General features: G+C 39.5%; 1 protein-coding gene across 13 annotated transcripts in view; it reads left to right on the forward strand.

Annotated features, from left to right (window-relative positions):
- RGS7 (regulator of G protein signaling 7) overlaps positions 1–16,092 on the forward strand; it is a gene marked incomplete at both ends in the record, with an annotated part of 263,661 nt that overhangs the window by 222,092 nt on the left and 25,477 nt on the right. For 5 of the 13 annotated variants that reach the window (XM_082481529.1, XM_082481532.1, XM_082481535.1 and 2 more), the window contains 4 exons: positions 1,564–1,674; positions 2,128–2,253; positions 9,136–9,322; positions 13,425–13,514. In XM_082481529.1, coding sequence (XP_082337655.1) covers positions 1,564–1,674; positions 2,128–2,253; positions 9,136–9,322; positions 13,425–13,514 — 514 coding nt within the window. Of the gene's footprint in view, positions 1–1,563; positions 1,675–2,127; positions 2,254–9,135; positions 9,323–13,424; positions 13,515–14,778; positions 14,833–15,642; positions 15,718–16,092 lie in introns of those variants that run through there. The other 8 variants (XM_082481531.1, XM_082481527.1, XM_082481533.1 and 5 more) reach the window with 5 other exon arrangements.

Here is a 16,092-nt window from a genome sequence, read left to right on the forward strand (position 1 = left end):
TAGAAATAACTGATGACAGTTTACTTTAAGTGAGAGGTAGGAAGTTCTTTTATTGGTAAAAGATGGCCCAGATATTCCGTGATACACTTTTGATAAACCCAAGAGTGACTGAAAGAGCCTCTGACCAAGCGGTCACAAGTCTCACCTTGCATTGGCGGGGAAACTACATAGAAATAGGTCTGGGGTTACCGTTTTGATATTTCAAAAGGGCAATCCCTGACAAAGCAAGGGAACTGGTCGGCAGAGCTGCCGGGGTGAGGAGCTCGGTGCTTGAACAAAAGCTTGAGCTTACTTCAGGTCAGAGGATGGAACACTAGTAGGAATCTTTCTCCAAATAAGATGAAAATTTGTCAAGAAGGGGCTAGAAAGCAAATAAAATAAAAAGCCCCTTGGAAAGACTAACTACACAGTATCACAGTATGCTAGGGATTGGAAGGGACCTCAAAAGATCATCTAGTCCAATCCCCCTGTTGGAGCAGGAACACCTAGATGAGGTTGCACAGGAAGGCGTCCAGGCGAGTTTTGAATGTCTCCAGAGAAGGAGACTCCACAACCTCCCTGGGCAGCCTGTACAGCTTAGATAGAGAAGAGGTAAGAAAAGGAATGCTCTATCTTACACATCAAATACAGAGATACTGAAAATAGCAGAAAATTGAGCTGCATAAGACTTAGTAAAGGAAATTAAGCCAAATACAAATGGTTCTTCATTCTCTTATATTCATTTGTGCATATGTGTCTACTCATATATGTGTATATATGCATACACATACAAACACATATTTATAAAGAGAACAGGTTAAGAATTTGTGTTTGCTCAACAGTAAAAATGGAACACAGACTAAATATAATATAAATAGGAACAAAAAGAGAGAATATTTGTCCTCAGTTAATTTTTCAGTAATTATGAGGAAAAAGGAAACATGGGAAGTGGGAATAAGGGCATGGGAGATGTAAATTATCAGAATACGAGCAAAGTTTTTAGTGCGTTCAACTGAGTCAGAACCAATTCATGAATACTGAAGAATTTGGAAAAGAGTTTTTTTGGAAAGCAATAAACTTGGGGTAGTGCCATTTGATTTGGAAATAATGAAAATATTAACTGTATTTAAAAGAGGAAAAAAGGAGTCCCAGCAGCTGCAGGGCCAATAAATATGACCTGAATAGCATGCAGTGCTTTACAACAGATTTTAAAGGAACTGATAATTAAAACCGTAGGGGTATAAAATGTGTTCCTTTATGAAAGCAAATGTACATGGAAGTGGTTGCTTGATTTAATTTATTAGTGCCTAAAGGAGCCCTAAAAGGAACTATGTTGAAGTATTAGGTTGTAGTTTATTTTATTTCAGCTCTTGATAAGACCTGAGCCACCCCCCCTTTTTCAGGGGTCCACTTTCAAAAGGTTTAAGCAAACCTATTTTAGCCCGAGCTTGTAGCTGACTTGTGGTTGTGCGCACACCCGGTTACCATGGTTCAGCTGATGCAAGGTAGCTTGTTAACTGGGGTAACCCGGTCAGGTTTCCTCACCTCCTGACGTGACAATGTTTGATGCTTTTGTTTTCCTAGTCTATTAGCTTATACAGAGCAGTATTTGGAATACGATCCTTTTCTTGTGCCCCCTGATCCCTCAAACCCTTGGATATCAGATGACACCACTTTCTGGGAGCTGGAGGCAAGGTATATAATTTTATTTCTTCTCTTGGGGTAAGGGGGTATAACAGGCTTTTCTTGAAACATGAAGATTTCGGGCAGAGGTATTGCAGGAAAATACTGAGGCAGAAGGGCAATGCAGTATCCTTTCGGTCTTTCCAGATTTACAGTTTTGTAAGATGGATTAATAAATCTGTGTAAAAAGTTACAGTAACCAGTTACCAGTTTAGGGAAAAAATACACCTTTTAAAATCCTAGCTGGAAGTCCTTATTCTTCTGCTTAAATGCATGCGTATTACCTTCATCCTGTGTGAGTACTAACAGCCTGGTTGCTCATCTCTGAACGTTGCACGGATATAAGCAATCTGGAAGGTGAAAAATCTGTAGTTGAACTTTAGGACTAATCTAAATTATGAACACAGAGTATTAGAATACTGAAGTATTGCTGATTGTGGGTTCTGTTTTTTTTTTCTTCCGTAGCAAAGAGCCAGGACAGCAGAGGGTGAAACGATGGGGGTTTGGCATGGATGAAGCTTTGAAGGACCCTGTGGGAAGAGAGCAGTTTCTCAAATTCCTGGAGTCAGAATTCAGTTCAGAAAATTTAAGGTAAATGAGAGGGACTGTATTTTGTAATAGTTTGTAAGATACATTGGGGTTTTCTTTCATCTGATACCTTCTCATTTTTTGACCACTTCAAAAATCTTCCTGTCTTACCTTTCAGAATCCATTCATGCAGATTGCTGCCTGCTCCCATATTCAGGCTGAGGGAAGGATTGATATAGTTAGCAGAGACTCACACGAAGCATATTTTCCCATTCGTGTCCAACTTTTGGTCAAACTACCCATGTAAGAGCTTTTCTCTCAGCTCATTTTATTAAATAGGTTTAAAACATTGACCCATTCAAAGCCTGTTCAGTATCTTTTATGAAGTCAAATATTATGAGAATGGTAAAATCTAAAAAAAATGAGAATTTATTAAAAAATAAATAAAGGATTTAAAAGTCAATTTCACAGACTTTTACTGTTGGTCAGGTTTCTGGGGATCGTTGGTCTTTTGAAAATCTCCAACAAGATTCTAGTACTTGTGGATCTGACACAACAGTAGTATGACAGCTAGCTCTGAAATTCCTCACTAATTTCAAAATGGAAAGGTGCTGCTAGGGTATTGAGCTTAAATATTTTTTTTAAAAAGTATATTACAGAATTACTTTTAAGTGAGGGAGAACAATTATTTCATTTTAAAAAATGATAGTTCATCCATTGGCTAATAGCATGTTTTGTTGTCACTGTTCTAAGGGATATTTTGGTAAGAATTATTTCAGAGGGATTAATAACAGCCTTTCTATAGATAAGTCAAACTGTACGAAGTACAAAAGCATGTACAACGTATTTTTCTCTTTATTCCACCTTCTTGTCAGATGTCATCTGTATCACTTGCCATTCACCAATAGCATAAGGAGTATAAAATCCTATTTGCACACACTGTAGAACTCAGAAAAATCCTAAACTACTTTTTTTCTATGCCAGTTCTCACTCTGAATTGGTGCAGCATAGCCATTCAGCCGAGAGGTACATTTAGGTAGCATCTTAAAAGGGGAATTTAGCATTTTGTGGTGTTGATTCGTACATGCTCAGTAATTGCACAGACCTCCTTGTTGTTAATTTCAGTTTGTCAGCAGAATAATTGAAGGTGGACTTTTCTATGTTGGTGTCCATGTTCATGTTCAAACATTGAATTTTGAATCACAAATATATATTAGATACTCTAGACCTTACAATATTTTCCAACTGACTTGTTTGTGGTTACCACATGGAAATATGGCCTGACCTATATGTGTATGTTGATAGCTTCATTAGTGACAGATACAGATTTTTTTTAATTAAAAAATTCAAGTGGTAAAATGAAATTTAAAAAATCAGAATAATATCAAGAAAAGGAAAGGTATTTTTTTTTTTATTTAAAGAGTATCCTGGTAATTCCTTATGCAGAGCAGCTGTTCAAACATGAACCTATCCAGCCCAGTGTGTGCTGCAGTTCCTATGCTTTTCTGTGATTAATTTGTCTCTACCAACTAGAGTGTTACCCGCATAATCCCTAGCTCTTTCTTCTAATCCTATTTACAATGCTAACCACAGGCAAACTGCAAGTGACCGATCCAGAAAAATTCCCCGGATAAATTTGTTCAGAGCTGATTCCTTGACATGCCGTCTACTCTTTTTTCTCTCTCTCTCTCTAGATTCTTGTATTGCCATGATAAAATATATCTGAGCAACAGCAAATATGAGTTTAAAGGCTGTCTCTGGGAAGGATCAGGCAGGGGATCAAACTTGGACTTAAAAGACAGCTGGGACACTGGATTCAGGCGACCTAGCACAGTACACAGGATACAGCAAGGGACTGCAGACACTAGAGATTCAAGATTCACTAGAGTATTAGTTGGTTTAGAAGTCTTATACTTCACTTTGGTGAAAGAAATGCCAAAAACGTGAAATGATAATCTACCAGATGCACTGTTTCTGTTCAAGTGTGATTATCGTATGTAGGTAAAAGTCCCAGTGTTAGTGTTTCATTAACTTGGACTGAGAGTGTCTAAGCTGGCTCAGAATCTCATTCTTAGTGGATATAGATCCTGTCTTAAGAAACAGAACAGGGATGAACAAACGAGCCGTGAACTGTGCAATGATTAGGAACGCAACTAAGTTTCACCTTATTACTCCGTATCTCTGTGCTTTTTTCCTTTGCCTGTAAACTGGGATTAATGGTATGTCACTCTCTGAAGGGGTGTTGTAGAGCATAGCAAAGGAATAAAACTGTCTAAGCAGTTCTGTCGGTGCGGTTAGCTTCATTACGGTGTGATTGAAGTGTGCCAACACCCGGGTTGGATTCTGCCTTCACCTAATGCAGGCTATGACTTGTAACCTCTCGTTACCATGCAGCCTTTTTGGAGGGATTGGTTTGCATGCTGCTCCCTACACAGAACAAATAGCTGAAGTAACATATGATTTGGATAATAGATTTATAAAATCCCCGCTGCCTGTTACAAAAATGGTGACCATTGTTTAAAATTCACCAGACTTAAGTTTGAGCATATTCCAATAGTATTTAGCTTGCTCACAAGGCTGTCCAAGCACTGAACACGGACTTTCAAAGGGAGCAAGATAGTGAAATGAATCTTACTGCAATGTGGCACCTGGAGACCTAATTTCCGTCATCTCTGTGGAAAATCCTCATTCTTCTCCATATCCTTCCTTTGCCTGTAGTGCTGCAGAATTCTTTGGAAGGTTAATATTCATATGCTGACTGTACATTTGCTCCCAAGTGGCCGTTTTGTAGGAATTGCAGCCTGTAAAGATCTAAATGGTTTCAGGCCTGCCAACGTGAAAGCCTGTCCAAGTCATTATGCAGAATTTCAGTAGGTGTGATCCCCAAGGCAGTGCTAAGACTGCAAAAGCCTCCTGGGTTAGTGAAGGGAGAGTCGTGACAGGACATCTTCCATGACACACAGAAGGAAAAGCCGCTGGACCCCTTGCCCCTTCCTTTGATCCTCATTTATTAACTTCCGTAATGTATGAGTCAATAGGGAAAAGGGCTTTGAGTTCTGGTTGTCCAGAAAAAAGAGAGGGACTGAGGAGTGAGCTAAATTTAGATGTTTTCTCTCAGTAAATTTTCTCTGACCATCCCCCTGCAAGCTGGGATTTTGTGAGGATTTTTTTGACTTTACTGGAGTTAGAGGCTTCAATTATGTCCTGTAGAAAAGAAAAATAAACCCCCACATATACACGACTAAAAATTTGCTGTGTTGCCTACAAACTGTTTCAGTCATCGTGCTTAATTTTGTGTTTAACTTACTTCAGTGGTTATTCTTTTAGTAACACCACAGCAGTGCTTTTACTAGAGAAGAGGGAGAATGGTGCAAGAGGTTAAGTTTTCTTTGTAATGCAGCCTGTTTCACTTTCGCTTTTTTTCTCTGTATTACTGATCACCTCTCTTGATTGCTTTAACTGCAAGACACTTCTGTCTTCACTGATGGTGGAGGAAAGAGTTCTGCATGTTACAAAGTATGAAGGTTGATTAGCTGTCCCTGATGTCTGTCCTGCAAGTCTGAACAGAAGTGTCGGTAATGACACTTTCCCACACAGTATGGGCACTGGTAATGATTATCCTTCACACTGCTGATTATGAGACCCTTTTTTGGGTGCTAATAACTTGACCAAAATTTAAGCCTCAAGGCTGAAATTGCCTGTGCTTTGTTTCTCGTTTAGACTCAAGCTTAAACTCCAAGTCCCAGCAATGTTGCCATTTCTGCAGATTAGATGAGAAGGAACTAGTTGCAAGATTTAATGGTTTTTTCTGTCATTTTCTTGAAGACCTTCAGCACCACTGTGTCTTGAAGCGTGAAGTTGTACTTGGCGAGAAGGTGAACTTTGTAATCAAAGAGTAGTCTTTCCTGCTCCTAGAAAAATGGTAGCTGATTTTCTCCATGGAGTTTGTTAAGGTTTTTGTTTGCTTTTGCTGAAAATGCTGAAAGGTCCTCCGACCTGTTGTGTCACGTACACTGGGTGCAAAGCTCAGGTAATTCCCGCTTCACTGGCTCCACACTCTGCCTAAACCTCACACGTTTTGTGGAGAATCACTGCAGCTTTTCTGTCACTCTGTGATAGTTCCTGTGTACTAAATTTAACTGATTGGCTTGGTCGGAGATCTGCTGATGGCTGCATCTGACATTTAGGTCAGTTCACGGGACAGAAGCTGTGTTGCAGCTGTGCTATTTATCTGGCAAGGCCACCCTCACTTTGAAGGTAATCCAGCTGGAGGACATAATCCCCAGATGTCTTGCAACATGTGTCCTACCATGTCGTGTGGCTGGATGTATGACTATCATATGCTATACACTCTCTGTCAACTATATGTCTGGCATGTGACCCAGCGTGTGGCAGCCCAAATGTCGGGACAGAAAACAGCAGTGAGGTTTACACCAGCTACTCAGGCCTCTGTTCAAATGGTACTGAGCATCTTCTAGAGAGGATCTCCAGGGCAAAAGCAAACCGCCACCAACAGGAGACACGGAGTTTCATCCAAGGGCGGAGAGACAGAGCTCTAGTTCCTTCTACAAAGTAGCACTAAGTCTGTGTAGATCGTTGTCCCAAAAATGCAGTTGGGTTCTCCCCCTCCCCTCTCCTGCCCTTGCACGTATTTACTGTTGTGCACTGTGTGCTGTTTGCTACGGGAGTCCTCTCTTGCTCTGGTCACAGCTCGTGAGGCAGAGAGCTGTAACAGGGGACAGGGAGCTCTTTTGGTTCGAGGCCCTGTGCTGAGGTCTTGCAGATTCTATTTCAACTTCATCTGTGCTATCGGTTGCCATGGGATATTCGGCAAAGTTATTTTTGAAAATGCAAGAGGTGGCAGCCTTATTTTTGGCATTTCCTAACTTTGCATATTTGACTTTAACTCTCAGTGGGAGGAGGGCAGGCATTTTTTCTTGAAAGATCACTAAGTAGATTAAAATGTTAAAATGTGTGTTGGCTGTGAAGTAAGCACCCTAGACATAACATACCGCAGAAATCAGCATTTTCTTCCCACTTTTACAGAGGTTTCTATATTTAGAACCTCACATTTTCTGTAGGGTTTTTGGATGCTAATGTTAGAAGAGTAAAATAAAATTAATCTATCAAAGAGCTGGTGTTCGCCCTGTAAGAATGTGTCTGTACAACCTGCCTATTCTATGCTGGAAGCTGAATGTTTCCTCAAAGATGTTAAATTTATCTGCCGTCTATTTCCCCATAATTGAGTATAACCTACTATATGGAAACAGTTTACTTGCAAAAGAAAATAGCATCCTGAGGCATGTTTGTGGGGACTTCCAGAAGTATTGGCGGTGATATAATGGAGCAAACAAGAATGTGACAGCTTTGAGCTAGATCCTCAGGATGTCTGCAGGGTGATAGAAAATGTGTGTTTACAAAGAACATCCTTCCCTTTCATTTGTCTTTTCCTTACCTGACTTCGATACACATGAGTAATCAGTCAGTCCCAGAAGATGCATTTGAAGGGGTTAGCACTGCAGGATATACACTTTTAAATGCAAATATCGAAAGCAGCTTAAGGAAACCAAAGTAGGTTGCCCAAATTTGACAGAGTGAACTGTATTAGAGTTTGTGAGCTGTGGAGTTTTTAAACTTGAGTTATGAGGCCTCGATTCTTACTGCATTGCCATCAGATTCTCAGGATACGTCCTCAGGCTCTGTGCAGAGCTATGTTCAATTCACATTGTGGTTCATGGAGATAAGTGATGCTACCAGAATCTTTGAAACTGAGGTTCTTCTGTTGGCACAGACTCCCTTTGTGACCTTGGAGAAAACACTGTACATTATTAACATATTTGCAAAACTGGGACAATATTACTCCTCTGTCTCTTGGAGAATCTTAAGGGATTAATAGACAGAGAGATTGTGCTTAGATATTATGGAAATTGAAGGGTGTAGAAGTATGTAAAATAGTCATCTCAGCAAGGTGAAGATGACCATAGCGGCTTGTGAGCGATGAGCGTGGGCTTCTTCCATCTTTGTGATGAAGGAGTGCATATTTAACAAAGCCAAACTTTAGCTGAGCTCGAGGGGGGGGGGAGAACTAAGTGGTCTGCACCACGTCTAAGCACGGGATCCTAGTTGAATTTAGAATTATTTTGTGTAGTGAGAGAGCCTGAAAGCCCATAAAAGAAATAATGATAAACCAATCATAATAGCAAGTGAAAAGTGATGATCAAAGCTTATAGCTAGCTAGCTGTGATCACGGACTGCTCAAGACCTTTATAGCGATCCTGCTCCGGACTGAGTGAGAAGGGTACAATGAACTGGCCTGCACTGTATGTGGCTACCTGATGGTTTGCTCAGCAGCAGAAAAGAAGAGAGAATGGGTACTTCTATTCAGCATCTTAGTAAAAATATGCATAGAAATGCAATGCTGAAGAAAGAAATTAAATTATAGCAAGCAAAGCAAATGCTTTTCAAGTTTATGCATGATTTGTGGAGTAATAGTAACAAAATTACAGTTACACAGTTTATAGTTTAGCAGGACTCAGAGAGATTAATGTAGATAGCAAGAACATAAGTTCTTATTAGCTTTCAAAGGAATGTCAAAAAGCAGTATATAAGGGATATAAGCCCTTGTGGTTCAGGTGAAATGAAATCTCAGTTTAATTCCAGTTAAATGGAAACCTTCCCGTAAGCAAGTTACCCATACATAAGTAATGAAGGATTTCCCACCTGTCTCATGAAGAGGCTTGTAATAATTGCTTCTTAAGGTGGACTGATTGCCTGAGGCAGTGTACCAGAATGCTGATTCCAACATAAAACCAGATTTTTCTTATTTTATCATGTTTTAGATGAAAACTTCAGGTACTTCATTTTTTTTTAAGAGCAAAGGAGAGTGTGAGCACTTGATTAATGATTATACTGAATTAGAAGTCAAGATGCTGTATTGTGCCACAGGTTCTGGTTAGCAGTAGAAGACCTGAAGAAGAGGCCTATCCGTGAAGTTCCTGCTCGCGTCCAAGAAATCTGGCAAGAATTTCTTGCTCCAGGTGCACCCAGCGCTATCAATCTAGATTCAAAAAGTTATGACAAAACCACGCAGAATGTAAAGGACCCTGGAAGATACACATTTGAAGATGCTCAGGTCAGTTTGCAATCCTTTTTAGGGACATTTGAAATGGAATATTGGCTAGTGAAATCTATATACAAAAAATAAGATACATTTGGGAATTAAATGGTAATGCTCTGTTTCCTAAAATGCCATTTTGTCAATGCAAATGGATAACATTCTTCCTCTTATGAGATCTATGAATTACTAAAGGTCTTCAGGAAACTTCTGTGCCTGGTATAGAGTCTTCCAGTGCACTTCAAATTGAGCAAAGCATATAGTACAATGGAAATTATATTTTCATGTTCCTGTTTTCTTTATTTTTTTATTCAGCTACATTAAGAGAAAAGCTTCCCCCTCACATACATTGATTTCTAGTTCTCAAGGTCTGTCTCTGAAAAACTTCCCTTGATACAGGCTCAATGTCTGTTCTATCGATGCATGTCCAAAAGTGTTGTTATAATTTATAGGAGTCATAGGTTCCCATTACGAAGAGAATATGACCCATGTGAGAAATAACATTTTGTAACGGCTTATACAGAGTATTGTATTTCACGGATGTTGTATATTCGATACCTTATTAAACTACTATCTACAGAACATTGGGCAAAAATCCTAAAGATCTGCTCTTCAATAGTTAGTATTACAGCAATAAAGACCAGTCTGTAAATGTCTTATTTGGCTTTTGGAGGTCTGGTTTAGTCACAATTTGAATACCATCATCAAAAGATACTTTTGACCAGAGCTAGATTTGTGACAATATTTGTATTTTTGAGATTGGAAGTAAAAGTTCAAAAAACAAAATGGTAAAATACAAATCTTGGTTTTCCTTAGAAGAAAAAACAAGTACTTCCGTATTAGATATGACACTTGTGACTTATAACTTAATATTTCATTTTGCAGACTTCTGAGAAAAGTAATAGAAAAGAATTGGATTCACAGTAAAAGTAGTGGAGCCAGTACCATCTTCCCTTTTTCATCAGCAGCTCAGTGATGAAAATTTAATTATTAATGCAAAGTGAAATGGTGTCAAAAGGAGGGATTGAGATCATATCCCTGCAGAATTTCCTACAGCTTGATTATTAGGTCATCATCTTGGGAGCCAGGAGATGCTGCTGCAAGTCCCACAAAGGAGAGAAGGGAATTAAATCAGGGCTTTCTACTTTTTGGGAGAGTGCCTTTGCCCCAAATAGGAGGGGGAATAATTCTACCCCCTTTTCATTTTGCTATTATGAGACTAGCAACCTGTGATGCAACAATACAGTTTTCATTAAACACTATATCATACTCATTGTTTTGAAGTACTCTACATTAAGCCAAACACACAGTTTTTGCTTGAATCTGCTGAGCCTCTCTGAGCCATAGGAATGCAGCGTATAGCAAAGACATGTTACACATATAAGCAACCTAGCAAGATTAAAGGTTTTAAAAAAATGTCTTTGTAGTTGAGTCTGTACAGGACAATTAAATTCCTTGCCAGTATCCAATTTTTTATTTTTTCTTTTAAAAAGGTGTAAAATTTCAACACCATTTTTCTTCCAGATCTTTCTTATCTTATTTATTTTCCTTCATTTTTGGAAGATGTGGAGTATTCCGTCTTTATGAGAGCAGGACTTTTCCTCCTGTCAGACGTCTGCTTGTTTGATCCAGTTCAGCATACGACTTGAACCTGGAAGCCTCTATTTCTCTGGGAAAAGATGGCAAACTGTACCTGCCGTGTTCTGACTTGAAGCTTTAGGACCTTTACAGAGTTCCGCACCTGAAGTGGCAGGGTTTTTTCAGGAGCAGGGCTCTGCCTCTGCAACAGGCTCTTTATGTCCTGCCAGTCGGGAAAGAGATGATTTGTAAGTCATTCTGACAGTTGGCAGGTCATGGAATTCTGGTTGAAAATGTTTTGAAAAGCGTTTATGGACTTGAAAAATGGCAGCATGGAACTCCATGTCAAATGAGAGTGATACATAAATAAAAATAGATCGATTGTGCTAAATAACACCCAGCCTCAATTCACAGAATCACGGAATTTTCAGAGTTGGAAGGGACCTCTAGAGATCATCTAGTCCAACTCCCCTGCTAAAGCAGGATTGCCCAGAGCACATTACTCAGGACTGCATCCAGGCGCGTCTTGAAAATCTCCAGAGAAGGGGACTCCACAACCTCCCTGGGCAGCCTGTGCCAGCGCTGTGTCACCCTCACCGTAAAGAAGTGTTTCCGTGTATTTGAACGGAACTTCCTGTGTTCTAACTTGTGCCCATTGCCCCTCGTCCTGTCACTGGGAACCATTGAAAAGAGCCTGGCTCCATCCTCCTTCAACCCACCCTTTAGATACTTGTACGCCATAATAAGGTCTCCCCTCAGCCTTCTCTTCTCCAGGCTAAAGAGTCCCAGCTCTCTCAGCCTTTCCTCATAAGGGAGATGCTCCAATCCCTTAATCATCTTAGTTGCTCTTCGCTGGACTCGCTCCAGCAGTTCCCTGTCCCTCTTGAACTGGGGAGCCCAAAACTGGACACAGTATTCCAGTTGTGGCGTCACCAGTGCAGAGTAGAGGGGGAGAATGAGCTCCCTCGACCTACTGGCCACACTCTTCCCTATGCAGCCCAGGATTCCATTGGCCTTTTTGGCAACAAGGGCACATTGCTGGGCCATGGATAATTTACTGTCTACCCCAACCCCCAGATCCTTCTCCTCAGAGCTACTTCCCAGCAGGTCCACCCCTAACCTGTACTGGTGCCTAGCATTCTTCCTCCCCAGGTGCAGGACCTTGCACTTGGTTTTGTTGAACCTCATTAGGTTCTTCTCTGCCCAGCTCTCCAGCCTGTCCAGGTCACACTGGATGGCAGCACGACCCTCTGGGGTATCAGCCACCCCACCCAGTTTGCATTGATATGCACAACAGAAGCACAGTCCTTTCTGCTCTCTGTTGGCTGCACTGGCTGCTTTCATAGAAACTGAGCAGAATAAAAGCTCCCCAAATGAACCAGCCTAAGTTCTGAATATATAACAGAATTTCTCTGCTTAGTGCAAGAAATACATCAAAAGGCACTTAGAATCATTTGTAGAGTTTCTAATACAACAAACTTAAAAATCAGCTTTAATTTTACCTTGCCATAATTTTCAAGCAAGGTGGTTCGTTGTTGGTTTTGTTTTTTTTTTTCTATTCACTAATTTTATGCAGTACCAAGCTGAGAAACAGCATTTACTTTACAGTTTATTTGCTGTTTCCCAATTGCTGTGCCTACAGATTTCCTACAGTAAAAGTTTTTTTTGAGTAAAAAAATAAAACAAAAATAGCTAACACAATTCAGTGGATTTGTTAAAATTTTTTTCTTAGGAGTATTTCCTATTCGGATTGCTTTTTCTACAAATCTCTTTCCTAACATTATAACTAGAACTAGAATTATAAGGTGTCCCATATCATAAATTTTTAGGGGTTTATATTTTACAGAAAAGAGAATGCTCCGAAAAGAAAAGCTCTATAAACGGCTTATGTCATTTGTTTTCTGGATAAGGGTTTCCAAATTTTTGTATGCCTCTGAAGAATAAATATCTTGGAAATTAGATTAGCCTGGAACTGTTTTTCAATTTGCATATGTGTTTTCCTTTTTATATTGTCAGCTGGAGAGCAGACTAAACATCTGTCAAAGGATGTTTTCAAGAGCAGCCATCTCTAACTTCAGCACTTATTTGTGGAGCTGGAACAGAAACCTAGTACCTTTTCCCAGCCTATGAAGTCAGAAAAGCCCCCCCCCCAAAACTAATTCAGAAATAGGATGAGGAAGGACCCACAGCTCCTGATTTGGTCACTTAGCTAAACTGACTAATGTAAGGGAGGTTTGAAACTGGGCTTTAAGCTAGGACTCACTTGTAAATTCTTAGAAAAATAATTCCGTAGTGGACATAGGGACAATAAATTAAAGAAAGGCGTGTTGTGTTTTTTATACATAACAAAGAGGTGGGATTTCCACTTCAAGAATAGAGAGCAATTCTGCCGTAGCTTCAGAACTGCAACCTGCTATCCCATAAGACTTCCTATTCAAAGTAGGGCTAGCTGGTAGACATTCCCCAACTAAAACATATATGACTGCCTCCCGTTTTACACGTCTTCTTTTGTGGGAGTAACAGCTCCTTCTTTCCCTTTCAGGAGCATATTTACAAACTGATGAAAAGTGATTCTTATCCTCGTTTTATACGATCCAGTGCCTACCAGGAGCTGCTACAGGCCAAGAAAAAGGTATTGGTCCATCTTGCCTTTGTCTTGCCACTGTGCAAAGCGGTGGTTATGTTTGCAACAATACTCAGTCTTCTCTCCCCTGTGCCAGTGCAACTGGATATCTGGTAGGTGACCAGCTTGGCGTGTTTGGAGGGTCACATACACACAGGAGATCAATATACATATATGTGTATATATCCTGCATGCGGGCATGTTTCAATAAGTTAATCTAGCAAAACTTATTTTTATTTTTACATCCCATATTGTACTGTTTTCTCTGTTATGAAGCACCTTAAATTGCAAAGTGCTTTACAAATACATTAAAAAAATAAAATAAAATCCCAGAAGAATAGTCTTTCATGTTTGCAAGTTTGCTTATGTAATAATTGTTGTTCTCTTTATTCCACCTATAAAAGCTACAGAACGTGTTGAGAAACAACCTTATTCATATGAATAACTTCTAATTCCAACTATAAATATTGGGGCTTCCTAATTTTGTTTCTTTCCCTATTATTACATGACTAGTTTTGAGTAGGCTAGGAATCTGACTTGAAAGACCGATCATGTCACACTTCGGCAAACAGAGGCTCATGTCTTGGTATGTAATGTTTGCTTAGAAAAGTCCAGATTATGGAATGAGTGCTGAATAGACACAGCCCAGAGTATGTGGAGCAGCTTGTGCAATGCAGATTTCTATAATGATGGATAATTTTGTTAGCGGGCTCTAAATAGCAATCACCTAGAAGCAGCTGGGAGCCCCGTGTCTTGCAAAATCGGGGCCCTGATTGTTACCGGAACAAGGTAGTTATTAACACCGTAGCATTCTATTGTTTATAATGACAACCTAAAATTATATGAAAGTACTGTGTGATTTTGTTTTTTGTTCAAACATTGATTTCTGAAGATCCAATATAGAGAGAGATGTTGAAAATACCAGAAAGCTACAACTGTCCGTGTGAAGTCCTTAAGTTTGTGAATGTCAGTTCATTAACACAAGATGTGCACTTCATTATTTCTTTTTATTTTCAGTTTATCTTTTAAATCAAACCGGTTCAATCCCCATGAAAAATTATTTTTGTCGAATACTATATCTGCTTTGCCCATCCCCTGTTTTGCAGAGTCCCATTACAGCTTCATACCTGTGTTTGCTTCCTGATTTATACAAACTTTGTTTTGCAGCCCATTGTTTCATCAATCCTTCTTTTCTGCTCCATTTTTTCTTGCTTTTCTTTTTCCCCTCCTTTTTCTTTTTTTTTTTCTTTTTTTTTTTTCTTTTAAATTTAAGTTGGAAAACACTCTGGATCGTCGAACATCTTTTGAGAAATTCACACGCAATGTGGTAAGTTTGTTGCCTCGGAAGACTAGTAAACCTGATGGGACATCCTCTCCCCTCCCCCTCACTGATCCCTACTTTCCCTTTTTGCTTCTCTAACCTGACAGTTAAAAGTCTATTCATGACAGTTTGTGGATTTTCCTAGGAATGACAGCTTTATAATCTGCTTTCATTACAAGCCCTCCTCCCTAGTCCCTTTCCCACTGACCTCAATAGTCACACATGGATGAATGGACCTTTGGGAGCAATGTTTTTTGCATTAGGAAGCATAAAATTATTCACACTTTTTTTTTTTTCCCCAATTGTAGTAAAGAATCTGTGAAAACCTGATTGATGTTGTTCCTTTTTGTGGTGCTTCCCAAAATACTAAGTCTAACACAGTTTGAATACATCGGATTTCCTTCCTGCCTCCTTCTTATTTGACTACAAAAGAGGTTGTCCCATTTTTTTTTCAATTGGGCACAGGGGAAAATAAACAATAATAATTTCCCCATCTTCCTTAATGTCTAGCAGAGCTTCTTCAGGACCAAAGAATTCATGCTGGTGATGCGCAAGGGTTTGATTGGGATTTCATTTTGATAATGGACTACAAGAGCTGATATTTTTTTTTAATATATAATTTTCAAGAGAGCTGTTTCATGAAGGTAAAAAAATGAAGGCTGGTAAATTTGCTGTGGGCATTCTCTTGCCACCTGCCAAAAGATCCACTGATTTCCTGATGTGTGGGATTCTTTTTACTTATCCGGTTTCTTTGGATTTTTTTTTTTAACATTGTGAAAGTTCAAACTAAAGCATTCAACGCATTTATTTTTGTAGGGCAGAAACATCCCTATTTTCCCATGCCATAAAAACTGTACACCAACACTGAGGGCGAGCACTAACCTGTTATGAAAAGAGGTAGAAAGATCTTGGATTATACTCAAGTTTGTCTGCATTGTCTGTTGAATTGTGCAGGTGACGCTGCTGTGTGTGCGTGTGCGTCCGTGGCTTTTTCTGTGACCTGGTTAGTGGAGCTGTGTGCGTTGAAATGAAAAATATGAGAGCTTTCAGCAAAGATCATGGTTTTTGTTTTTCAGTTTCTAGGGAAGGAGAAGCAGTTCTCAGAAACTGCCTCCATATAATGAGGCTGAAGAGTATTTCCTCAAGTACTTCAAATGTATACATATGCTTTCTAGTAATCAAAAAAAGAAAGAAACGCAGTGAAAGAACAAAGTTTTGTGAGGCTGTGGGAATATCATCTCCCACGTTACAACAAAATTACTGTAA

Source organism: Vanellus vanellus (assembly GCF_965231255.1).
Source record: "Vanellus vanellus genome assembly, chromosome: 3".
In the NCBI taxonomy this organism is placed as follows: domain Eukaryota; kingdom Metazoa; phylum Chordata; class Aves; order Charadriiformes; family Charadriidae; genus Vanellus; species Vanellus vanellus.